The sequence below is a fragment of the Hippopotamus amphibius genome, chromosome 11 (genome assembly GCF_030028045.1).
Source record: "Hippopotamus amphibius kiboko isolate mHipAmp2 chromosome 11, mHipAmp2.hap2, whole genome shotgun sequence".
Lineage (NCBI taxonomy): Eukaryota > Metazoa > Chordata > Mammalia > Artiodactyla > Hippopotamidae > Hippopotamus > Hippopotamus amphibius.
In genome coordinates, this window is record NC_080196.1 from 56,233,612 (window position 1) to 56,260,581 (window position 26,970).

Consider the following 26,970-nt stretch of genomic DNA (forward strand, 5'->3'; position numbering starts at 1 on the left):
CCAAAGGAATGTTAATAAAGAAAGTCGGAGCTTGAGAATCAGGCTACCTGATTTCAAAGTATACTATAATGCTACAGTCATCATAACAGTATAGTACTGGTATAAAAATAGAAATATAGATCAGTGGACCAGGATAGAAAGTCCAGAGATAAACCCATGCACCTATGGTCACCTAATCTATGACAAAGGAGGCAAGAATATGCAACGGAGAAAAGAGAGTCTCTTCAATAAGTGTTGCTGGGAAAAGTGGACAGCCATTAGTAAAATAATATAATTAGAACACTTCCTGACACTATACACCAAATCAAACTAAAAATGGATTAAAGACCCAAATGTAAGGCCACGTACTACAAAACTATTAGAGGAAAACATAGAACAATTTTTGACATAAATTGCCACAAGATCTTTTTCGATTCACCTCCTAGAATAATGGCAATGAAAACAAAAATAAAAAAATGGGATGTATTTAAATTTAAAGTCTTTTGCAAAGCAAAGACAATCATAAACAAAATGAAAAGACAATCCTCAGAATGGGAGAAAATATTTGCAAACACAGCAACTGGCAAGGGGTTAATCTCCAAAATATAAAAACAGCTTATGCAGCTCAATATCAAAAAAATAAAACAAGCCAATCAAAAAAGGGGGTGAAAGATCTAAATAGACATTTCTCTGAAGAAGACATACAGATAGCCAAGAGGCACATGAAAATATGCTCAGCATCACTAATTATTAGAGAAATGCAAATCAAAACTACAAAGAGGTGTCATCTTACACCAGCTAGAATGGCTGTCATTAAAAAATCTACAAATAATAAATGTTGGAGAGGGTGTGGAGAAAAGGGAACTCTCCTGTATTGTTCATGGAAATGTAAATTGGTACAGCCTCTATGGGCACAGAATGGAGGTTCCTTAAAAAACTAAGAAAAGAGCTACTATATGATCCAGCAATCCCACTCCTTGGCATCTACTCAAAGAAAACCATAATTTGAAAGTTACATGCCCCCCAATCTTAATTGCAGCACTGTTTATAATAACCAGGACAAGGAAGCATCCTAAATGTCAATCAACAGAGGAGTGGATAAAGAAGATGTGGCACATATATACAATGGAATATTACTCAGCCTTAAAAAAAGAATGAAACAATGCCATTTGCAGCAACATGGATGGACCTAGAGATTGTCATACTGAGTGAAGTAAGTCAGACAGAGAAAGACAAATATCATGTGATATCACTTATATGTGGAATCTAAAAAGAAAATGTACAAATGAACTTACCTACAAAACAGAAATAGAGTTACAGATGTAGAAAACAAACTTAGTTACCAGGGGGTAAGGGTGGAAAGGGATAAATTAGAAGATTGGGATTGACATATACACACTACTACATATAAAATCAATAACTAATACGGGCCTACTGTATAGCACATGGAAGTCTATTCAATACTCTGTAATGGCCTATATGAGAAAAGAATCTAAAAAGTGTGGATATATGTATATGTATAACAGATTCACTTTGCTGTACACCTGAAACTAACACAACATTGTAAATCAACTATACTCCAATAAAAAGAAAAAAATAAAATCCGCTAGTATAGATTAAAAAAAAGATTACCTGGAATGTGATAGATGGAGACTCCAGGTTTGAGAGAATCTTTCAGCACATTACAGAAAAAAACATTATTATCTTGTTACACATTATAAGGGCAAAAAAACCACACACCTTATTATGTGATTGATTCCTAGTTCTTTTCTTTCCACCTGCTCATTTCCTCTATGTTAACTTGCGAGAGGAGAGATTGCATTATTTTCAGCGACCTGACTGGCTCCTGTTGGTACCTTAAGGAGCGATTTTATCATTCTGATACATTTATCTAACAGTGCTTAGTTTTACAAGGTCCAGAGCAGACGGATGATTTGTATTCCCTCATTCTTCATGATAAAATCCTGCCTGAAAATAAAACAGTTTCTTCTGTGAAAGAATATTACTAAGCATCAAGAAGGATTCTGTTTCTGTTTTTCCTTATGATAGCATTTTAGGAATCAAGATTCTGCAGCTACCAATTTCTTAGCATCAAAGTGGTAGTAGGTCTGGAATTCAGAGAAGCCAATAAAATCAACATGTTAAACAGTGAAATATCCTTTAAAACAGACTCAGGAATCTACAGAATTACTCATTGTTAATTGGAAGATGTGTTTATGATAGCAGTTTCTTGGGAGAGTAGTTCTAAGACACACAGTTATGTATCTACGATCACCAAGGGTACATAGTTGGTTGGGGGTCCTTAATTTTGAGCATGTTGGAATCTCTGTTGTTGCTTCTGAACAGTTTTTCATATTAAAGGTAAAGCTTCAAAGACCCCACATCAATTGACATGACAAATAACATATAACTTGCCTTCATCTTAACTCTAAGGGGGAAAAATTAAAAACTTTTAGAACCACAGCTTACTGATCAACCTGGAGCAACATTTATAGCAGCAAAACTGATAGAAGTGGTTACCATTGATTGAGTACCACTGAATGCCAAGATTTGCTATGGGTAAATATAAATATATAAATATAAATATTAATACAAACACACAGTTAATGCTTGCGGCCAAACTTGTAATATGTTATTAAGTTAATTTTTCAAGTGAGCAGACTAAAGCTTAGAGACAACAATTTCTTTCCCAAGTGTTACAGATAATATTAGCATATTTGATTCTAATAAAGGTCAGCATGACTTCAAAGCCTATGCTTTTCTCTACTTTGCAATTTCTTTTACACCTGGCCTCTAGAAAGTTCTCCCATTATCAAGTTTGATTTCTAAAACTATAATCTCTTCCCTATGCTTGGCTCAGTTGTGCCTTTTCACCTCCCACTGTCCTCTCTACCCTCGAAGTTTATACTTCTGGATACCATGTATCTCTTGCCTATAAATATTCACAAATGACCCTCCAAGGGCAAAATCAGGAAGAGTAGTACCTGATTAGGGTAAAATGTGCCTACCCAAGATCACATGTCTTTTAAGTAACATGAAGTCAAGACATAGTCAGTCAGGTGCCCCAGTAAATGGGTACCCTTAAGATTGAATTGGATTTGAGGAAAGAGGGGCTTCCAACTTAGAACAGATAAATGGAAAGTAAGCTTTAGATGTTTTTAGATGTATTGGATACAGTATTGTATCTTCTTTAGCATGCAACTTGGCATCCTCCAGTTAGGAGAGAATATTAAATTTCTCTACACAGAGTCCTGTACTCAACTGAACCCTGTAACATGCTGCCAGTCCCCTTAGTGTTCCATGACATTGTATGCTAGTCACCTCTGAACCTTCCTGAACTTGACCACCTGTTTTCTTGGAACTTTCAAGGCTATACATGACCAGATTTTTATATCATCAACTAAATCTGAACTCTAGAACTTCCTATTTCATGATATTTGTCAAACTCAAGGAGCGATTTCCATGAAATCACTTATGACCATCACTGGGTATAAAATTCTAGTTAAGATTACTTTTTCCAAATAGAATGTACATTTTTCTCTCTCAAAGGAACTGTTATTTTCTCTCTTGATATTTAGCTGTGGAATATTTATCCATTAAACATGTATATATTTTGTCTCCTTAGTAACCCTTCTAACAAATCCTTAAAGTTCTGGGTGTTTTCTTTTGCCTAGCATCTGATTAGGTATGATTGGTCTCAATTTCATTGCCTCTCTCTCTTTTTTTTTCCAATACCACACTTTACAATAAATTAAATGGAATATTATTCTTAAATATATGTATAAAATAATTTTGTGGCTAAAATTATTTTGACTACATCATAATTTTGTAATATATTTGCCCTATCAATTTCTATCCTTTCTTTCTAGAAATAATTCTGAATGACTTAGAATTTGAACTCTCTAATACTTTAAGCAAGAATGTGGCACTGAGGTCTTACAAAGACAAAATATTGGACCTCTTATCTATTTTTTCTATATAAATTATTTCTAATCCAAAGAAATTTGATGGGTAGCCACGTATCCATATATTATCTCATAGTTAGAAAATAGCCAATCTTACTATCACCATTTTTGTAGTTTAATTAATATATTACCCTCCTATTATTCTCTATGTTAATTTATTTCATTTGTTGTATTGATGCTTTGCACCAAAACTTAGGTTAGCATTTATTATGTGCTACAAAATAATCTGCCATCCACTCACATGCTGCATAGATTTCATTAAATCAAGAAAGGGCAATAAAACTTAAATGCCCAGTTACCTTCTCTCTTCTAAGATTCACAACAATTTGTATAATTTCCCAAATGTTCCTGCAGACCTACCTGGCCACAATAGACTGACTGTAAGACGACTGGCATTATAATCTCTCTATTCATAATAGAGGCAAAATAGCTAAGATATGAATTAATAAAATCCAGACTTCTTGATTTATTAATGGTCTACCTTTTCCTATTTTGATACTTAGCGCCTCATCATTTTTATTAGTAGTCTATTTAAACCCCACCACTTGTTACTAAACTCATATTATTATTCTGCTCACAAAATTACTAAAATCTGTTTTAAATAATCATCCCTCTGTTGTCTGATGGAGTTTTTATGATGTTTTTGATGGGAAGCAAATACTACAACTGACAGAAATGGAAATGTATTTTAAAATTTAACTTTTAAAATGCATAGTTTAATCAACAGTCTATCATGTAAGATCATAGGCTGCAGTAAATCCTCTTTGTCTTTCTCAATTCCATTTAAAGTGGAAATTGAAAGCAGTTCATTTTAGAGAGAACACACAATTAATATAATCACACATGTTGGTTACTAATAAAACACTTCTTAAGGAAGAGGCAGTGTGGTTTCAGACTTATATCCTTCAATGCTGGTATCATAGAGCTAATATGATAAGGTTGCTTCCATGTTTGGTACCATGAATATCTAAGAAGTTGTAAAATATGGAATCATTGGTACTATAAAACTGTGGGATTGAATATTAAGCCAGAATCCCCAAACTTATATATGAAAATAAGTTTTGACTCTTTCAAAAACAGTCTTGCATTTATTTTAAGTGACTTTGGTTGCTGGTCTTTAATATCCATAAAGAATGTCTTACAACTAATGGGATATTACTGCTATCCCACCAGCCCTCTCCTGTAATAGCAACCGTTCATGAAAATATATTTTTAATATTTCACATATCTCTTCTCATTGTGGACTCCAATTGACTGTTCTCTAATTGGTGACAAAGCTTTCTTTCCATTTAGTTTCCATTAGTGATTGGTGTTTTTATTAGGGACATAATCAAGTCCAATTTGTCACCTCTGAGTTAAATATTACTTATAAAATTAGCACCTAAAGTTTTTGAGTTGTCTGTTTGTTTTCTGCTTCCATGTTAATGTTCTAACTTTATCTTGCTGCCAGTCACGTTTCTTTTAACCAACTGTTAACCTGATTTAAGAAAGTAGCAACAGAAGCAATCCAATATCACAACTGACTTTGAAGTCAATTCAGTGGTGTGGTCTAATGGCTATCAAACGATTCACTTTGGTAACCTTGGTGAAAATAGTTTCAGTAGGATTCTGCAGTAGAAGCTTCTGACAATTGGGTAAAGTGAGAACTAGAGTTGAGGAAATGGCAATTTTAGTACAGATAGCTTTTAAAGAAGCTTGCCTGTAAAGTAGAGAAAGATTGTTGCTATGTAGTCTGAAGACCTCCTCATGTGATAGCCACTGATTGCATTACAAAAAACATTCCTACTCGCTTCAAGTTTTAAAATTTTCTAGCTTCCCTTAACCAAAGTCTTACTTTGTGTCTATTTCCTTGAGCCTCTTGGGTGTCATTTTGCTCATCTGACAAATTAATCTGTGATCTATGGATAATTAGCAGGTTACCAGATTACTATTCCATGTAATATAATATTACACTGACAGGACTCTCTAAGAGGATCAAATGAACATCTTTAATCATGGGGGTGAGACTGGAGGATGAATGTTGAGAACAAATGAGACACCAAAACCTCTGAAATGACACAACCTAAGAGATCTACATAACATCAACTGCCATCATGAAGAAAAAATGTGATATAAATCTATTAACTACAATGAAAGTTAGACCTTAACATCCTTTTGTTTATTACAGGGGTATACCTGGAGATTTCCAAAGGGAACTTTTCTCAGATGACTAATATTGTCTTGGGCTCTTAAACTTATGAGCTTAACTGTTGACATTAGAGAAGAGAGAGGGTGATTTCCTGAGAGTCTATATCCTCTGTGCTGAGAGAATTTAACTGAGAATCCATGGGGACAAGCAGCCTCAGAAGATATTTAAAGTTCAAGAGTTGTCAGTTCCCAGGGGGGACTGCTTAGATCCTGGGTTACCAATTGTTTGTTTGTTTGTTTTGGTTTTGTTTTTATTTTTTATTTTTTGAAATGGTTTTGATTCATTGCTACACTCTGTCTGTAAATTGACCAAATTTTAAGAACATTTTTCTAAGCTAAGTCTGAAGATACTGCAACCTTTAATGTTGTAACATCTATAACTTGCATTTATTTGGATGATTATGTATAATTTTATTGTCTTGCAAACTTTTAAAGATATTTTAAGGTTAAATGACCCCTAAACTTCTATAATGTAGAGTATGGTGGAAAAGACAGTGACTTGCCCCTAATGAGCCATATCATGCTCGGGGCAGCACTTAGCCTTTCTGAGATTCTGGTCAGAAAACAATGGCAGCTGGACCATGATCTTTGAGGACTTGTTTTTAGAAGTAATCATTGTTTTAAAGAGTCATCTGAACAGAGTATCTCTGCAGAGTTAAACATCTGAATATTTGGGATCACCTAAGATTTACATAAATCTTTTCTTTCTTTATGTGCCTAGAGTCATAAAATGCTATTTCAAAGAATTATTTACATACTCACAATTCAACTATTTCTGAAAATAGCATTGCGGCTTCCCACTGGGAGAAAAAAAATTGCTTTTTCTCTCATAAGTTGAACAAAGCAAAAGGAAATCTGAGAGACCTTATGCACTCACCTATAGTAACCACTTTATGAAAGTGCTATTTGGAATCTGTCTCCTGCTGAGGCTGTTAAGTCCAATTTCTTCCACAGAGGATATGCACATAAAGTATGATAATGTTTGGCAAGGAAATTAGCATAGTCATAGGTGGAACAGAGTACCTCAGATTAACTACAGAACAATTACTCTGCCATTGTGCATCATGCAATAGCCCATTAAACCATATTAGATCAGTGGCTTCCTTTGTTCCTGGCTTTATGGTTAGAAACAAAACTAACTTAGCCTTAGTAGCATTTTGTGTAGTAATCAGAATTTTACATAAGCTAACACACCAGGTCTGTCTGGGATTCTGAAAAACATTTTAGAAACCACCCCCCAACACACACATAAACCACTTCAAATTCCAATAAACTTCTTTAGCAGCAATTCAAAATTTATCTTATTTTGTAACTTGTAGACCCTAACTATTGGTGTCTAGCTATAGAGCGAGAATTTTTTATTTAATTCTTAAACAGTGATTTTATTAATATAAATATGTAATTTATATTAGCATATACTTTCATATTTGATATCATATTTTTCTATTGTGTGTAAATTGAAAAAAAATCATAGAGGGATCTTATTAAAGAAGAATATATCACACTGTCAGATTCTCTCCTGTCATCCTGCTTCCAAGTAGAAGTTTATGGAAATCCTCCTGGATGCTTTCTTCATTTTGAAAATGCTCTAAAACAAACCTACAACTTTCCTCTATGTGCGATTTCAGAATAAACTTTTTCTTTACCAAGAAGAAAATTTCTACACATAGTAATTAAATATAACTTCTTAAGGTTAACATTATTTTTTTTTCATTATTTCTATTCTGTGTGGAGAAAATCAATGCCCATATACACACACACCCACATATATAATTACTGTAAGTTCATGAAGAACTTTGTACTGTTCATCACTGTGCAATTAGCACCTACAACAGTTTCTGGCACACAAGAGATGCTCAAGAAGCATATGATTTATCTAGAAGCAAGAGGTCTATTTGAAAAAGGAGAAAAGAGCACATGGGTATAGGCATGTGCTGTCAGTGACGTCCCTATTTATAAAACAAGTGGTGGTCATACAATCACTCTCTTCGTTATCAACCTTCCCACTCACTGTCAAAAAATATTTAAGGCATATTAAAGGCAAAATCCAAAAATGTTCTTAGTTCTCCAAAACTTACTAGAATTACAAGCAGCATACTCATAGGCTATAAGAGTGTTCCAGGACCAGAATTAATTATCTCAGTAGGACTCCATGACTGGTATTACACTGTGGTCCTTCTCTCATCTAACCACCTCACTTGCCAGAAGCAGAAATCAGAGTTTAGAATTCCACTGATTGACCCAAGCCAAGCCAGCTAACAGTGCTAGTGACTAGACTTGATACCAGCTTTCAGTTTTGTTATGCTGACAAGAAAAACTTCATCCCTCATGACTGAATTACCTAGTCTGCTGCACTAGCTAACCCCAGTAGATGGAATAATTAGTATGAATTAACTGGACTAATGATTTCTTTAGGTCAAAGCACATAAAGTATATAGCTACAGGCCCAGGTGTAATTCATTGTTGCTGAATTTAACAAACACTGCTACCTTAATAACATTTTTAAATAGGAAAATTGGAGTAATGGAAAATTTTCAGCCTTATAATAAGTAGCTTAACATAGTCTGAGATCCAGACCCTTCACATTCTGGCAACAAGCATTTGGAGGCAGATATTAAGAAGGGAGAGAATGGATCAAAACGACCTCTAATTCGATATCTCCAATGGCTCAGTAGCTGGATGATTTCCCACTTTTGAATACTAGCCCGTTAAGCTTGTCTTTTACTGCTCAGCAATAAACTTGAATGGCAGAAAACGTAGTAAAAAACTAATCAAATGGAAGGCAAGGTGTCAAGTGACCTCGCTCATCTGAAATAGGGAGGTATAAATGGAAACAAGAGGATAATTTGGAAAAAGCATGAAATGCTTATTTTCTGTAGCAAAGAGAAAATAAGATCTTTACAATTATGTGAAAAAAATTAAATGAACTATGAGCTCTGGAATGATTCATCCCCTATGCCTGGGATACAATTAAGATTTTAAGATATATGCTTCCATTATAAAACACTAAGATTATGTGATTCAGAGCATAAATTGTTAGGGAAAACAGAATGGAAACTCAGTGTGAACTTGGACAGTAGTATATTGAGGGTCTTAGCTAACCAGCTGCTTATTTTATTTTACTTTATTTTATTTTATAGAACTTTTATTGATGTATAATTGACATACAATAAACTGCATGTATTTAAAGTGTACACTTTGATTTTTTTTTTCTTATTGGTAATGTATATATGGCAATCCCAATCTCCCAATTCATCCTAATCTGTTGTTTTAAATTTGCCTTGCTGCACTATAGGTCCAATCAACAACCACACTGCTGATTATAAAGCATGATTGAATATGGTAAATCAACTGCTTTCTGTCCAGTTCAATAGTAGTCATGCCATAATGCTCTGAATTATAAGTATGCCCTCTCTTTTGTTCCACACAGACTGACAAATACAGCAGGAATAGATCTGAGAAAAATTATGAACAATTAAAGTTTTGTCTTTTACTCTCTCCTAACTCCTTCTTTTCTCCAAATGTGTCCCTTTACATATTCAGCATTTCCTTAACTATTTCTTGAACAAACACAACAGGTGGTGTTCATAATTAGAGTCAGCTTTGCTCATTCAACCTTACTTTCATTCAGTAATGCAATAAGCATTTCTTACCCACTATCTAAGTATCAATTACTGGACGTGAACAAGATACAATTCTCGTCCTTGATTAAACTCTTGCCATCAAACTCTTGCTCTAATGGACCTTAATGAACAAAATGTTGAACACACTGAGAGAAAGTTATAGAGAACACAGAAGTGAGGCATCTAACCTTCCTGACCATGATGAGAATGCTTCCTAGAGGGTATGATATCTGAGTTGAAATTTTAAGAAAGTTCTGAGATTAGTTAGATAAAGAAGACCTAAAGGAACAGCATATGCAGAGAAGTAAAAAAGTATGGACAATTGGAAGCACTTCAAGTCATTTGATGGAATTCAGCATGCATCTGGAGGAAAGAAAAAGCAAGGATAGCAAGGAAGGTGCAGAGTACTAAGGAGCAGGATGATGGAGAGCCTTGGACTTTCACACAAGAATTTAGACAAAGATGTATTACTGGAGCTATTAAACAAGAGAGTCACTTAGTTCTCTTTATGTTAGAGATTATCATTCTGGAGACAAGGTAAAAATCAAAGGGGCAAAACTGGAGACTATTATAATAAGAAAAAATGTAAAAATTGTTAATAACTGAACAAGTTAATGGCAAAGGGAAAGCAGGGGTAGAGAGGGAGAGGGAAAGAAAGATATTACTAAAAGAGAAAAGTCAGTGATATTTTTTGGCCAACTGTAATTTGATGAGGGAAATGTGTGAAAACAAAGTATTTAAGTAATTCCCCGTTTCTGTTTATTTATTTTGTCTTTGATTAGTGGGTAGCTTGTGATGCCATTCATGACGGGGTTCTAAGCATCAGAGAAGCAACACTTCTGTGGAGGATAGGAAAGAGGTAAAGAGAGGAAGAAATCCATAGTGGATGCATATACTTGCAGTTATAATCACTCCTCTGAAACAGAGGGGTCAAGATTTTGATTTCACAGTCATCAATGTGTAATGAAGAATTTAAAGTATGATGAAGTTTCAGAGAAGGAAAGACACGGAGATAGGAAACTCTGAGGAAAATAATTGTTTTATAGACTAGAGGAGGGATAAATACCTAGGAAAGAAATGTGAAAAATAGCCATAAAAAGGGAGAAGAATAAGGAGAGAACAATGATGCAGATATCAAAGACAAAAACAAAGCATTTTCAAGCATGGCAGAGTGATTTCTGCTCCAGGTGGTATATTGAATACATATATAAACTTTCAAACCTCTTGGAACTCCACTAAACCAATACTTAGGCTATTTTTTTAAAGGGACAAGCCTACAAGGATTAAGAAAACAGAAATAAGACATGAACAATGAAAGTTTGGAAGCTGGAAGGCAGATCTTAAACTAGCAGTAGAGAAAATTGACGGGAAAAACCCAAAAAAACTGATAAATTCTACAGAACTCCTAAAAGGCCCTAGGTTTTTCTGGAGATGAAGTGAAGATAGGTTATTAACAGGGGAATTGCCAGGATGTCTAGATAAGAACTTGTGACACTAGGTACCCTACTTTTTTGACATATAGCTATAATATTACACCTTTCCCATGTACATAAAGGTTGGCTTCAGGAAGGATGAATCAGTGACTGTAGCAGGGGTGTCAGAAGCAAGTAAGGGAGGTGGAATCAAGCTCAAAAGAGAGAAATTAAGGCAATATTTGAAAAGTGTATGTTGCAAGCCTTAACACTCTGTTCCAATCAGCTCCCAGAAATCCAGTAGCTGTATCAGGAGACTGGAGTCAGTCTATCCAGGAGAAAATGAGCAACCTATGAAAATGTAACACATAAATATATTGAGATCAAAATTAAATCATTCAATCTCAAACAATCACCATAACAGGAAGCCCACAATAAAAAAAAAAAAAAAAAATCATGCCCATGCACTCAGTTTCTTACAGCTTTTTAATGCCTCATTTTTAAACATGATCAGACTGCATCTGATTAGGTGTCATTTGAAAAAAAGCCTTCAACATGAAAGCTACATGTGAAAACAAAGCAGATGCAGATGCAGAGAATGGACTGGAGGACACAAGGTTGGGGGGAGAAGGGGGCGAAGGGAAAGCTGGGACGAAGTGAGAGAGTAGCAGAGACATATATATACTACCAACTGTAAAAGAGGTAGACAGCGGGAAGTTGCTGTACAACAAAGGGAGATCAACTCGATGATGGATGATGCCTTAGAGGACTGGGATGGGGAGGGTGGGGGGAAGTCGAGGGAGGGAGGGAATATGGGATATGTGTATAAATACAGCTGATTGACTCTGGTGTACATCAAAAGCTGGTACAAGAGTGTAAAGCAATTATATTCCAATAAAGAGCTTAAAAAAAAAGAAATTTGGAAATGGAGAAGGACATTTAAAACAACAGCAACTATCATTGCTATACTCAGAGACACAGAAAATAATTGCACCTATGAAACAAACAAAAAAGACTCAATTTATAAATAGAAAATTTAAAGAAAAAAAGTGCTTTACAGAAAGACACAAACAAAACAAAGAGGTCAGGTGACACAAAAGTAAGTGATTATGACTGAAAATAATTCTTTCTCTATAATAATAGCAGCACTAAGATTTTAAAAGCAATTAAACAATGCTCTAAAATTTTTGAAAGTGAATTCTGAGGACTTTCAAGATGGTGGAGGAGTAAGATGCGGAGATTACCTTCTTCCCCACAAATACATCAAAAATACATCTACATGTGGAACACCTCCTACAGAACACCTACTGAATGCTGGCAGAAGACCTCAGACTTCCAAAAAGGCAAGAAAATCACCACATAACTGCGTAGGGCAAAATTAAAAAAAGAGAGAGAGACAAAGAAATAGGGACAGGATCTGTGCCTCTGGGTGGGAGCCGGGAATGAGGAAAAGCTTCCACACACTAGGAAGCCCCCTCACTGGCGGGAACGGTGTGGGTTTCAGAACCTCGGAGGAGAGGGCAGCATCAGGGCTGTGGAGGGAAAGCAGAGAGACTCCTGCACAGGGGATCAGTGCCCACCAGCCCTTGCCAGCCCCAGAAGCTTGTCTGCTCACCCCGCAGGGCGGGTGGGGGCTGGGTGCTGAGGTTCGGCTGCGCAGGTCAGACCCCAGGGAGAGCGCGGTGGTTGGCTGCGAGAAGAGAGCCTGAGGCGCTAGTGCACCACAGCTAGCCAGGAGTCTGGGAGAAAGCCTGGGCCTGCCGAGAGGCAAGAGACCACGGTTCAAGGGAGCATGAGGAGAGGGGTGGGCCGCCATCAGAGCTTCGTGCTCCTGGCACTCACAGACGTCAAGGCACTGCCCATGGGAGTTCCAGAGGCGGGCCTGAGCTGCGCTGTTATGGTGGTCCCAAGGCAGGCAAGGTGGCAGCCCCTGCTGCCACCAAGAGTCCTGTGGGCAAACGCAGGTCACTGCCCACCCCTTCCTGGGAGCCTGGGCAGCCACACCTCAGGCTGTTGCAACCTCACACGGGCCTCTGCTGCCATCGGCACTCCCCGCACATCCCAACTGTGACTGCCCTATCCCTTCCTCTCCCTGGCCTGAGTGAGCAAGTGAGCCTTAATCAGCCTCTGCTTTCGCTCCCTCTTGTCTGCGAGGGGAACAGAGACCTGAGAGTGGCCAACAGGCAGAGGCAGGGCCAAGACAAAAGCTGAATCCAGGGGCAGTGCAGCCAAAGAAGAGGAATGGAAATCTCTCCGTGCAGCCAGAGAAGCAGGGGATTGCATCCTTGCAATCGGCTTGGTAAACCCTGCATCTGTGGAAAACCTGAATAGACAACATGTTCCCATATTTAAGGCTATGGACCTTGGGAGCAAGTACACGTGGCAGTAAGGCCAGATCAGAGTCTGAGCTGACCCCACAGTGCCCAGAGCTGGTCCAGAGACCTACCTAGAGGTACTGAAGGACATCCTGGGTAGGCAGGGTTTGGCTGTAGGGTCAAGGACACTGACAGCTAAGCCGGCAGGAAAACATTATTACTATCACTACTTTTCTGTTTTGTTCTGTTGCTCATTTATTATTTTTTTTAGTTTTTAATTTACTTTTTCTTTTCCTTTTTTCTGCTTTTATATTTAATATATTTTTTATTTTATCTTTCCCATTTCTACTGTAGTTTTTGCTATATTGCATTTTTTCCTTGTCTTTGTTTTCCTTTATTTTTGTCTTATTTTAAACTATATTTTATTTATTTATTTATTTCATTTTTTGTACATCTTTGTTGGAGTATAATTGCTTGAGTGTTGTGTTCGTTTCTGCTGTACAAAAGGGGAATCAGCTATATGTATACATATATCCCCATATCTCCTCCCTCTTGAGCCTCCCTCACACCCTCCATACCCAACCCCTAGAGGTCATCACAAATGACCAAGCTTACCTCCTTGTGTTATGCAGCAGCTTCCCACTAGCTATCTCTTTTACATTTGGTAGTGTATATGTGTCAATGCTACTCTCTCACTACATCCCAACCTCCCCATCCTCTTGTGTTCCCTAGTCCATTCCCTACATATGGGTCTTTATTCTTCCTTTGCCACTGAGTTCATCAGTATCATTTTTTTTAGATTCCATAAATATGCATTAGCATACAGTATTCATTTTTCTCTTTCTGACTTACTTCACTCTGTATGACAGCCTCTAGGTCCATCCACCTCACTACAAATAACTCAATTTCATTCCTTTTTATGGATGGGCAATATTCTGTTGTATATATGTGCCACACCTTCTTTATCCTTTCATCTGCTAATGGGCATTTAGGTTGCTACCATGTCCTGTCTATTGTAAATAGGGCTGCAGTGAACACTGTGGTACCTTATTGAATTATGGTTTTCTCAGTGTATATGCCCAGGAATGGGAATGCTGTGTCATATGGTAGTTCTATTTTAAGGTTTTTAAGGAATCTCCATATTGTTTTCATAGTGGCTGTATCAAGTTACATTGCCACCAAGGGTGCAGGAGGGTTCCCTTTTCTCCACAGCCTCTCCAGCATTTACTGTTTCTAGATTTTGTGATCATGACTATTGTGACTGGTGTGAGGTGATACCTCATTATGGTTTTGATTTGCATTTCTCCAATAATTAGTGATGCTGAGCATCTTTTCATCTGTTTGTTGGCCATCTGTATGTCTTCTTTGGAGAAATATCTATTTAGAACTTCTGCCCATTTTTGAATGGGGTTGTTTGTTGTTTTGGTATTGAGCAGTATGAGCTGCTTGTATATGTTGGAGATTAATCCTTTGTCAGTTGCTTCATTTGCAAATTTTTTTTTTTTCCAATTCTGAGGGTTGAATTTTTGTCTTGTTTTTTGTTCCCTTTGCTGTGAAAAATCTTTTGTTTCATTAGGTCCCATTTGTTTGTTTCTGTTTTCATTTCCATTAGTCTGGGATGTGGGTCAAAAAGGATCTTGCTGTCAGTAATGTCATAGAGTGTTCTGCCTATATTTTCCTCTAAGAGTTTTATAGTGTCTGGCCTCACATTTAGGTCTTTAATCCATTTTGAGTTTATTTTTGTGTATGGTGTTAGGGAGTGTTCTAATTTCATTCTTTTATATGTAGTTGTCCAGTTTTCCCAGCACCACTTATTGAAGAGGCTGTCTTTTCTCCATTGTATATTCTTCCCTTCTTTGTCAAAGAAGAGGTGACTATAGGTATGTAGGTTTATATCTGGGCTTTCTGTCCTGTTCCATTGATCCATATTTCTGTTTCTGTGCCAGTACCATACTGTCTTGATTACTGTGGCTTTGTAGTATATTCTGAAGTCAGGGAGCCTGATTCTTCCAGTTTCATTTTTCCTTCTTAGGATTCCTTTGGCTATTCAGGGTCATTTGTGTTTCCATATAAATTGTGTATTTTGTTGTTGTCATTGTTCTGGTTCTGCAAAAAAAAAATGTCATTGGTAATTTGATAGAGATTGCATTGAATCTGTAGATTGTTTTGGGTAGTATAGTCATTTTCACAATGTTGATTTTTCCAATCCAAGGACATGGTATATCTCTCCTTCTGTTTGTGTCATCTTTGGTTTCTTTCATTACTGCCTTGTAGTTTTCTGCATAAAGGTCTTTTTGCCTCCTTAGGTAGATTTATTCCTAGATATTTTATTATTTTTCTTGCAATGGTAAATGGGAGTCTTTCCTTAATTTCTCTTTCTGATTTTTCATTTTTAGTGTGTAGGAATGGAAGAGGTTTTTGTGCATTAATTTTGAATCCTGCTACTTTTCCAAATTCATTGATTATGTCTAGTATTTTTCTGGTGGCAACTTTAGGATTTTTTTTGTGTAGTATCATGCCATCTGTAAACAATGACAGTTTGACCTCTTTTCCAATTTGGATTACTTTTATTTCTTTTTCTTCTCTGATTGCTATGGCTGAAACTTTCAAAACTATGTTGAATAATAGTGGTGAGAATGGGCACCTATTTCTTTTCCCTGATCTTAGAGGAAATACGTTCAGTTTTTCATCATTGAGAAAGATGTTTGCTGTGGGTTTGTCATATGTGACCTTCATTATGTTGAGTTACGTTCCCTCCAGGCCCACTTTCTGGAGAATTTTTATCATATATGGGTGTTGAATTTTGTCAAAAGCTGTTTGTACATCTATTGAGATTATCACATGGCTTTTATCTTTCAATTTATTAATATGGTATATCACATTGATCAATTTGCATATATTGAAGAATCCTTGCATTCCTGGGATAAACCCCACTTGGTCATGGTGTATGATCCTTTTCATGTGCTGTTGAATTCTGTTTGCTAGTAATTTGTTGAGTATTCTTGCATCTATATTCATCAGTGATATTGTGTTGCAATTCTCTTTTTTTGTGACTTCTTTTTCTGGATTTGGTACCAGGGTTTTGGTGGCCTTGTAGAATGAGTTTAGGAGTGTTCCTCCCTCTGCAGTAGTTTGGAAGAGTTTGAGAAGGATGGGTGTTAGCTCTTCTCTAAATGTTTGAGAGAATTCACCTGTGAAGCCAACTGGCCCTTGACTTTTATTTGTTGGAAGATTTTAATCAGTTTCAATTTCAGTGCCTGTGGTTTTTCTGTTCATATTTTCTATGTCTTCCTGGTTCAGTTTTGGAAGATTGTACTTTTCTAAGAATTTGCCCATTTCCTCCAGGTTGTCCATTTTATTAGCATATAGTTGCTTGCAGTAGTCTCTCGTGATCTTTTGTATTTCTGTGATGTCAGTTACTTCTTTTTCATTTCTGATTCTGTTGATTTGAGTCTTCTCCCTTTATCTCCTGATGAGTGTGGCTAATGGTTTATGATTTCTTTTATCTGTTCAAATAACTAGCTTCTAGTTTTATTGATCTTTGCTATTGTTTCCTTCAGTTCTTTTTTATTTATTTCTGATCTGATCTTTAAGATTTCTTTCCTTCTGCTAACTTTGGGATCTTTTTGTTCTTCTTTCTCTAATTGATTTGAACATAAGTTTAGGTCATTTATTTGAGATTTTTCTTATTTCTTGAGGTAGGATTTTATTGTTATGAACTTCCCTCTTAGAACTGCTTTTGCTGCATCCCATAGTTTCAGGTGCTGGGACACCTCAGCACAAATAACCAACAAGATGGAACACAGCCACACCCATCAGCACACAAGCTGCTTAAAGTCTTCCTGAGCATGGCCATATGCACCAGAAAGATAAGAACCAGCTCCACCCACCCACCAGTTGGCAGGAACTAGAAGCCTCTTAGACAGCCTTATCCACCAGAGAATAGACAGCAGAAGCAAGAAGAACTACAATCCAGAAGAAGAGGAAGAAGAAGAAGAAGAAGAAGAAGAAGAAGAAGAAGAAGAAGAAGAAGAAGAAGAAGAAGAAGAAGAAGAAGAAGAAGAAGAAGAAGAAGAAGAAGGAGAAGAAGAAGAGGAAGAAGAAGAAGAAGGAGAAGAAGTAGTAGAAGAAGAGGAGGAGGAGGAGGAGGAGGAGAGAAACTACAATCTTGCTGCCTGAAGAATGGAAACCTCAATACAGAAAGTCAGACAAAATGAAATGCCAGAGGAATATGTCCCAGATGAAGGAACAAGATAAAACCCCAGAAGAACAACTAAGTGAAGTGGAGCTAGGTAATCTACCTGAAAAAGAATTCAGAGTAATGAAAATGAAGATGATCCAAGATCTCAGAAAAAGATTGGATGTACAGATCAAAAGGATACAAGAAATGTTTAACATGGACCTAGAAGAACTAAAGAACAAACAGAGATGAACAATACAAATATCTGAAATTAAAAACACACTAAATGCTGTCAATAGCAAAGTAACTGAGGTAGAAGAATAGATAAGTGACCTGGATGGAAGAATGGTGGAAATCACTGCTACAGAACAGAATAAAGAAAAAAGGATGAAAAGAAATGAAGATGGCCTAGGAGACCTCTGGGACAGCATTGAATGCACCAACATTAACAATATAGGGGTCTTTGAAAGAGAAGAGAGAGAGAAAGGACCTAATAAAATATTTGAAGGGATAATAGCTGAAATTTCCCTAACATGGGAAAGGAAATAGTTGCCCAAGTCCAGGAGATGCAGAGAGTCCCAGGCAGGATAAACCCAAGGAGGAACACACTGACACACATAGTAATCAAACTGACAAAAGTTACAGTCAAAAAAAAAATATTAAAAGCAACAAGGGGAAAGCAACAAATAACATAAAATGCAACTCCCATAAGGTTATCAGCTGATTTTCCAGCAGAAACTCTGCAGGCCAGAAGGGAGTGTCATGATATATTTAAAGTGATGAAAGGGAAGAAACTGCAACCAGGAATACTCTACCCAGAAAGGATCTCATTCAGATTCGATGGAGAAATCAAAAGCTTTACAGACAAGCAAAAGCTAAGAGAATTCATCCTCACCAGAACAGCTTTGCTAAAGGAACTTCTCTAAGCATAAAAGAATAGGTCACTATTATAAACAAGGAAATTAGGAATGCAAAAGCTCACTGGTAAAGGAAAACATACAGTAAAGGAAGGAAATCATCCACAGACAAATAGGATATCAAAACCAGCAAGTGTGAGAAGAGGAGAACAAAAATGAGAATAATGGAAATTCACTTGAAATTAAAAGACCAGCAACTTAAAACAATCTTGTTCTCATGTAGACTGCTATATCAAAACCTCATGGAAATGACAAACCAAAAATATGCAATATATACACAGAAGAAAAAGAAAAAGGATTCCAAACACAACACTAAATTTCATCATTAAATGACAAGAGAAGAGAATAAAAGAGTAAGGGAAGAAAAGTGACCTACAAAATAAAACCATAACAATTAAGAAAATGGCAATAGGAACATACATATTGGTAATTACCTTAAATCTAAATGGATTAAATACTCCATGCAGAAGACACAGACTGGCTGAATGGATACAAAAAAAAAAAAAAAAGAAAGAAAGAAAAAAGCAGTATATATGCTGTCTATAAGACACCAAATTCAGATCTAGGAACACATACATACTGAAAGTGAGGGAATGGAAATGGTTATTTCATTTGAATGGAAATCAAAAGAAAGCTGGAGTAGCAATACACATATCAGAAAAAATAGAGTTGAAAATATAGACTGTTACAAGAGACAAAGAAGGAACTGCATAATGATCAAGGCATCAGTCCAAGAAGAATATATAACAACTGTAAATATATATGCAACAACATAGGAGAAACTCAAAATATAAAGCAAATACTAACAGCCATAAAAGGAAAAGTGGACACTAACACAATAATAGTGGGAGAATTTAACACCCCACTTTCATCAGTGGACAGGTCATCCAGTCAGATTATCAATAAGGAAACACAGGACTTAAATGACACATTAGACCAGATGAACTTAATTGATATTTATGTAACATTCTAACCAAAAGCAGCAGAATACATTCTTCTCAAGTACACATGGAATATTCTCCAGGATTGATCACATGCTGGGCCACAAAGTGAGTCTTGGTAAATTTAAGAAAAGTTAAATAATACAAGCATTTTTTTTCATGACCACAACACTAAGAGATTAGAAATCAATTACAAGAAAAAAAATGTAAAAAAAAACAAAAACAAAAACACCTGGAGGCTAAAGAATATGCTACTAAACACCCAGTGAATCACTGAAGAAATAAAATAAGAAATCAAAATATATCTATAGACAAATGAAAACAAAAGCACAGCAATCCAAAATTTATGGGATATGAAAAAAGCAAGTGCTAAGAGAGAAGTTGATAGCAATAAAATCGTAACTCAGGAAACAAGAAAAATCACAAACAACCTAATATTTCACCTAAAGCAACTAGAGAAAGAAGAACAAACACTACCCAAAGTTAGTAGAAGGAAAGAAATCTGAGAGGAAATAAATGAAATAGAAACAAAGAAAACAATAGAAAAGATCAATTAAACTGAAAGCTGGTTCATTGAAAAGATAAAATTGATAAACCTTTAGCCAGACCCATCAAGGAAAAACAGAAGAGGGCCCAAAACAGTAACATTAGAAATGAAAAATGAGCAGTTACAATTGACACCACAGAAATACATAATATCATAAGAGACTACTATGAATAACTACATGCGAATGTAATGGACAATCTAGAAGAAATGGAAAAATATGTTAGAAATATAAATTCACACAAGGCTGAACCAGAAAGAAATAGAAAATATAAATGACCAAACACAAGTACTGAAATTAAAACTGTGATTTAAAAACTCCCAACAAATAAAACTCCAGGACCATATCACTTCACAGGTAAATACTATCAAACATTTAGAGAAGAGTTACTTCTACCCTTCTGAAACTATTTCAAAAAATTTCAGAGGAAGGAACACTCCCAAACTCATTCTATGAGGCCACCATCAAACCAGACAAAGATACCATAAAAAAAGAAAATTACATGCCAATATCACTGATGAACATAGACACAAAAATCCTTAACAAAATACTGTCAATCCAAATCCAACAATACATTAAAAGGATCATACACCATGATGAAGTGGGGTTTATTTCAGGGATGCAAGGATTCTTCAATATATGCAAATCAATAAGTGTAATACATCTCACTAACAAATTGAAGAATAAAACCATATGATAATCTCAATAGATACAGAAAAACTTTTGACAAAATTGAACACACCTTTATGACAAAGACGCTCCAGAAAGTGCCAATAGAGGGAACAAACCTCAGTATAATAAAGGCCATGTATAAAAAAACCTACAGCTAATGTTATACTCAATGATGAAAAGCTGAAAGCATTTCCTGTAATATTAGCAATGAGACAAGAATGTCCACTCTTACCACTTTTATTCAACATATTTTAGAAGTCCTAGTCACAGCAATCAGACAAGAAAAAGAAATAACAGGAACCCAAACTGGAAAAGAAGAAGTAAAACTGTCATTGTTTGCAGATGACATTATACTATACATAGAAAACTCTAAAGGGGCTACCAGAAAACTATTAGAACTCATCAACAAATTTGGTAAAGTTGTAGGATATAAAATTAATACAAATAAATCTATTGCACTTCTATACAATAACAATGAAAGATCAGAAAAAGAAATAAAAGAAACAATCCCATTTACCATTGTAACAAAGAGAATAAAATATCTAGGAATTAATCTAGGTATTTTGATTATTTTGACAGAAGAAATCAAAGATGTCACAAACAGATGTAGAGATATATCATGTTCTTGGATTGGAAGAATCAATATTGTCAAAATGACTATACTACCTAAAGCAATCTACAAATTCAATGCAATCCCTATCAAATTACCAATGGCATTTTTCACAGAACTAGGACCAAAAGTTTTAAAATTTGTGTGGAGACAAAAAAGACCCGGAAGAGTGAAAGAAATCTTGAGGAATAAAAATGGAGCTGGAGGAATCAGGCTCCCTGACTTCAGACTATACTATAATGCTACAGTCATCAAAACTGTATGATACTGGCACAAAATCAAATATATAGATCAATGGAACAGAATAGAAAGCCTAGAAATGAACCCATGCACCTACAGTCAATTAATCTATGATAAAGGAGGTAAGACTATACAATGGAGGAAAGACAGACTCTTCAATCAATGGTGCTGGGAAAACTGGACAGCTACATGTAAAAAAAATAAATTAGAACATTCTTTAATACCATACACAAAAATGAGCTCAAAGTGATTGAAGAGCTAAATATAAGACCAGGTATTATAAAACTCTTAGAGGAAAAATCATAGGCAGAACACTCTTTGGCATAAATCACAGCAAGGTCCTTTGCAATCTATTTCCTAGAGTAATGGAAATAAAATAAATAAATAAACAAATGGGACCTAATTAAACTCAAAAGATTTTGCACAGCAAAGGAAACCATGAACAAAATGAAAACAACCCACAGAATGGGAGAAAATATTTGCTAACAATGCGATGAACAAGGGATTAGTCTCTAAAATTTACAAACATCTCATGTGGCTCAATATCAAAAAAAAAAAAAGTCAAAAAATGAAGAGAAGACCTAAATATACATTTCTCCAAAGAAGACATACAGATGGCCAAGAGGCACATGAAAAGATGCTCAATATCACTAATAATTAGAGAAATGCACATCAAAACTGCAAGGTATCCCCTGACACCAGTCAGAATGGCTATCATCAGAAAATCTACAAACAGTAAATGCTGGAGAGGGTATGGAGAAAAGGGAACCCTCCCATGCTCTTGGTGGAAATGTAAATTGGTACAGCCACTATGGAGAACAGTATGGATGTTCCTTATAAAGCTAAAAATAGAGCTACCATAAGATCCTGCAATCCCACACCTGAGCATGTATCCTATCTGGAGAAAAACATAGTTCAAAAGGATACATGCACCCCAATGTTCACTGTAGTCATGCTTACAACAGTCAAGACATGGAAGCAATATCAATGTTCATTGACAGATGAATGCGTAAAAAACTTGTGTACATACATATAATGGAATATTACTCAGCCATTAAAAATGATGAAGTAATACTATTTGCAGAAACATTGAAGGACCCAGAGATTATCATACTAAGTGAAGTAAGTGAAACAGAGAAGACAAATATCATATGATACCGCTTATATACAGAATCTAAAAAATGATACAAATGATACAAACTCTGTTCTCTCAGAATTAGAGAACAAACTTATGGTTTTCAGGGTGGAAGGGGGAGGAGGAGGGATAGATTGGGAGTACATACTACTATATTTAAAATAGGTAACCAGCAAGGACCTACTGTATAGCAGAGGAAACTCTGCTCAATATTCTGTAATAACATAAATGGGAAAAGAATTTGAAAAAAATAGATACATGTGTAGGTATAAGTGAATCACTTTGATGCTACCTGAAACTAACACAGCATTGTTAAACTATACTCCAATATAAAATAAAAATTTTAAAAATCCACACACTCATAAAAGAATAATATTTTATATTTCAGGATAACAAACACATTTTCTCCATGTACCTTTTTTTAAGACACTCTGAGATATGCTCCATCACAATGAAAGACTAGAACAATATAAAAGAAAACATATTATTCAAGAAAAGGGAGATTTTACTCAAAAGGAAAGTGAAGCAAATCCTCAGAAAATGGTGAAAATTATCACAGGATGAGAGCTGTATAGCAGGTTTGGAAAGAAACCATTCATATTCGAATAGATCAGAAGTTTCTAGTAGAAACTTCTTAAGGAAGATTTCCTCTATTTGTAGAATAACTGATGTATTTGAATGTACTTTGAGAAAACAAGAATAATTGGAAGAGATTTTAATATTGAATTAGTGATAACTACACAGAGATAAAATGAAGACCAAAATAATTAACGCCTGAGAAAACTGAAAGCTGTGGAGGAATCACAAGGCTCACTTATAATAGCAATTCATACTCTAATCAACATATGGTATAAAAGTATGGGGAAGATAAGTAAATAGGAAGTAGGAGTTGGGAAAGAGAGATACAGAAGGCTAAATCCTCACCTTCAGTAAAGGGAAGTCAAGAGAATATTTCCAACAGAAACTCAGGAGAAAATGCCTAACATAGAAAAATAAACTGCAATTTAAGCATGGTTTATGGTGATATAGAGGGTGTGTGTATGCGTGCATGTGTGCATTTGTGTACAAAAACCCAAGATCAGAGGTTTTGTCGAATTGTTCACTCATGCATGGCTAGACCATCTAGACCAGAACCTGGTGCATAGCATCATGGTAAGCCCTTAAGAAATATTCATTGATGAAAAGAGAACAGTATAAATAAGCAAAATGAAGTTACACTTGTAGACAGAGCCACAAAAATAAAAATAATATTTGCAATGTCAAAATCACCTTAAAGAAACCAAAGGTCTCTCTCAGGTCAAAGCCATAGTAGAAATAGAATATTAAATAAAATGTAACTGAATATTAATCAAATCACATTACCTTTATGTGTGTATTTACATACAGTTGACCATTGAAAAAGGCAGGCATTAATCTGTGTATAACTTAGAGTTAGTCCCCCAAATACTTGGTTCCTCTGCATCCTCAGATTCAACCAACCATTAACTGAAGAGTACTGTAGTACTTACTATCCACGTATAAGTGGACCTGTGCAGTTCAAACCTGTGTTGTTTAAGGGTCAACTGTACATCCTAATCTTGTCTGAACTGTCTTGATCCTCTTAATAATTTGATAGTTTTCTTCTTTCTTCTAAAATGTCTGTCTCTTTAATCAAATTGAAACTAAAATTGACACCTCCCGTGGGCAGTAAATGGTGAAGGAATGGCAGAATTATTCTCTACTCTCGGAATACCCTGGAAAAATGGGTCTCCTAAGACAATCTGTGAAAGAAAAAGACATTTAAAACTAGGATAAATTTCCTCCATGGCTAATGTCCCATGTCAGTTTTTAGTACAGGGAATAGTCTATCCAGTGAAAGTAGACTTTAGAACTGTGAGGGGCATATTTTTCATTGTGCTTTCTAGGGCTGGAAGAATTTTTTAAAAATCTAGATCTTTGAATTTCCTAAGAATTGATTTTAAATATTTTAATATATGAGAGTAGTTAATTTTTACAAAATATTAATTTGTGTAAGAACAAAGAATTAAATGAATCTACTTTAAAAAAAAAAGAAAAGTATAATGCTCAGTGAATAATGCACTTCCCTGAAAGTTGATGGTTGCTTATAAGAAAAAAAGAATACACTAGAGTAAATATTGATCTCTAAATAAATGAGCAAGAAAAATACATTTCTCAAAATTACTTGGGAATGTGTTTTCCAATAATATTTACTAGCTTTAAACAATTCAAGGTTTTTTTGTTTTGTTTTGTTTTGTTTCCCTTCCCTCTGCTTTTCTCACAAATGGTGAAGACAAAAGAGAGCAAAGAGGCATGAAATTGAAAACAAAGTTAATTTAAGACCTCATTCCTTTTCTGTCTCATCATGGATACTCCTTTCTCTCTACTCTCTTAAAAGCAATAACTAACTTATTTGAATAATCTTTATCAACAAATCAGTGAATTTTCTTAAAAAATGTTTCATACACAGTTCAATTAATGTTTGATTTCAAAATGAATTATGAGTATTTGAATACAGGATGAAAATAACCTGAACTGGGAATCAGAAGACCTGAGTTGTATAGTCTTGGCTCTCCTAATGAGAAGTGTATGAGTCCCCTCGCTTCTCTGAGGCCTAATTTTTATACTATAAGTCAGAGTATTCAACTAGTAAATGGTCTGGGAAGACCTTTCCCAAATCCTAAACTTTTTGACTTTAATATGGTTCAGTGACTAACTTAATTGACTTTTTGTGGGTGTTTGTGATTTGACATTGTCATCTATAAGAGAAGCCAATGGCAAGCCATCTCCTTCCCAAGCTCCATGCTGATAACGACATCATATAAGATTAAATCCTTGGTATAAAGCCTTCTCCTTGTTCCTTCTCCTTATTCTCTTTTTAATACAAATAGTTGAGTCAAGCAATGCATGTATTTCTAGAACTCTGTTATGAACAAGTTGATTAGATCATTCTTTTCACTATAAGTAATGACAGGAAAAAAAAATGATTAAGAATGTTTGCGTGTAGATGAATAAAGACTAAAATAGGTGACATAGGTGATAGGGTCTATTCCTTTTTTATATTATTCCTAAAGCCATCTGTTATGGTAATAAAAATTATCCTGATTTCTAAATGCACTTTTTTACAAATCTCCTAAAATGTATTTTTAAACAACAGTGCAGTTAAATGAAATCAACATATTGAATAAGGAGTGCAGAAATGGCATTGACTAAAGGTTTTGCCTGCATAACACAAGCATCTGTGTTTCCATATATTCAAAATTTGTTGTTCATGAAGAAATAAAAACATCAGTTACAACACAATTCACTTTACTAGCACCTTATAGTATGCAAAGGGCTACACTCTTTCTTTCTACATAATACTGTCTCCTTTAAGGTTAACCTAATAGCCTCTTTCTCTTTCTTTCTCTCTCTCTTTCTCTCTCTCACTTTTTCTTTCTTTCTTTCTTTCTTTCTTTCTTTCTTTCTTTCTTTCTTTCTTTCTTTCTTTCTTTCTTCCTTTCTTCCTTTCTTTCTCTCTTTTTCTTTCTCTTTCTTTCTCTCTTTCTTTCTCTCTCTCTCTCCCCCACTCCCTTTTTTAACAGAGAAGGCAACTGTGGCTTACAAATAGCCAAAACTCAAAATGAAACACAAGTCTATATTCATTGTTACTTGCTTCAAAGGACACAAATACCATGCTAAAGATACACCAAGAAGAAAAGAAATTAGGGGAAGAATGAGAAATAATAAGAGTGGGAGGAAGTGCAGAAAAGAGGCAGCAGATGATGCAGTAGGGAGAGCTGAGAGATAAGAAAGCAGTATACAGAAATGATATATTTTAGGCCATGGCCCTCATCATGCCAGTCGCAGTTACATATTGACTATTCTGGTTCTTAATTTTTCTACTTGCTAAGATCTTAACTGTGAAGATATTGTCAAATCACATGCTGCATGTATGTGATGAGTTTAACTTCAGAGGAATAGAATCCTGTCTATGTGGTGTGATTCTCAGGGCCCCAAGCAGTTTTGAGTGAGCCTTCTCTGTACTTCTTGCTAACTATCCTCACGTGGGTTCCATTTCTTTCCTGCTAACTGTGAACTACAAAATCATCAAAACTGCAGCTTAACATTTTGGTGTCTAAGAAAACTCAAATTCTCCAGTAAAGGAAGTTTTTTCAATTGTTTTTTGTGATTCTTGACACAGTATGATGAAGATTCTTTAACTAAGATCTCATTAAAGGGAGAAGTGCATTGCACACCAGGTGGTTAAACA

The 26,970-nt window shown here is 35.5% G+C and overlaps 1 protein-coding gene across 1 annotated transcript in view; it reads left to right on the forward strand.

The window, feature by feature from the left end:
* RIT2 (Ras like without CAAX 2) overlaps window positions 1-26,970 on the forward strand; it is a 601,483-nt gene that overhangs the window by 397,550 nt on the left and 176,963 nt on the right. The window contains 1 exon segment of the mRNA XM_057698203.1: window positions 8,225-8,244. Within this exon segment, the coding sequence (XP_057554186.1) occupies window positions 8,225-8,244 (20 nt within the window).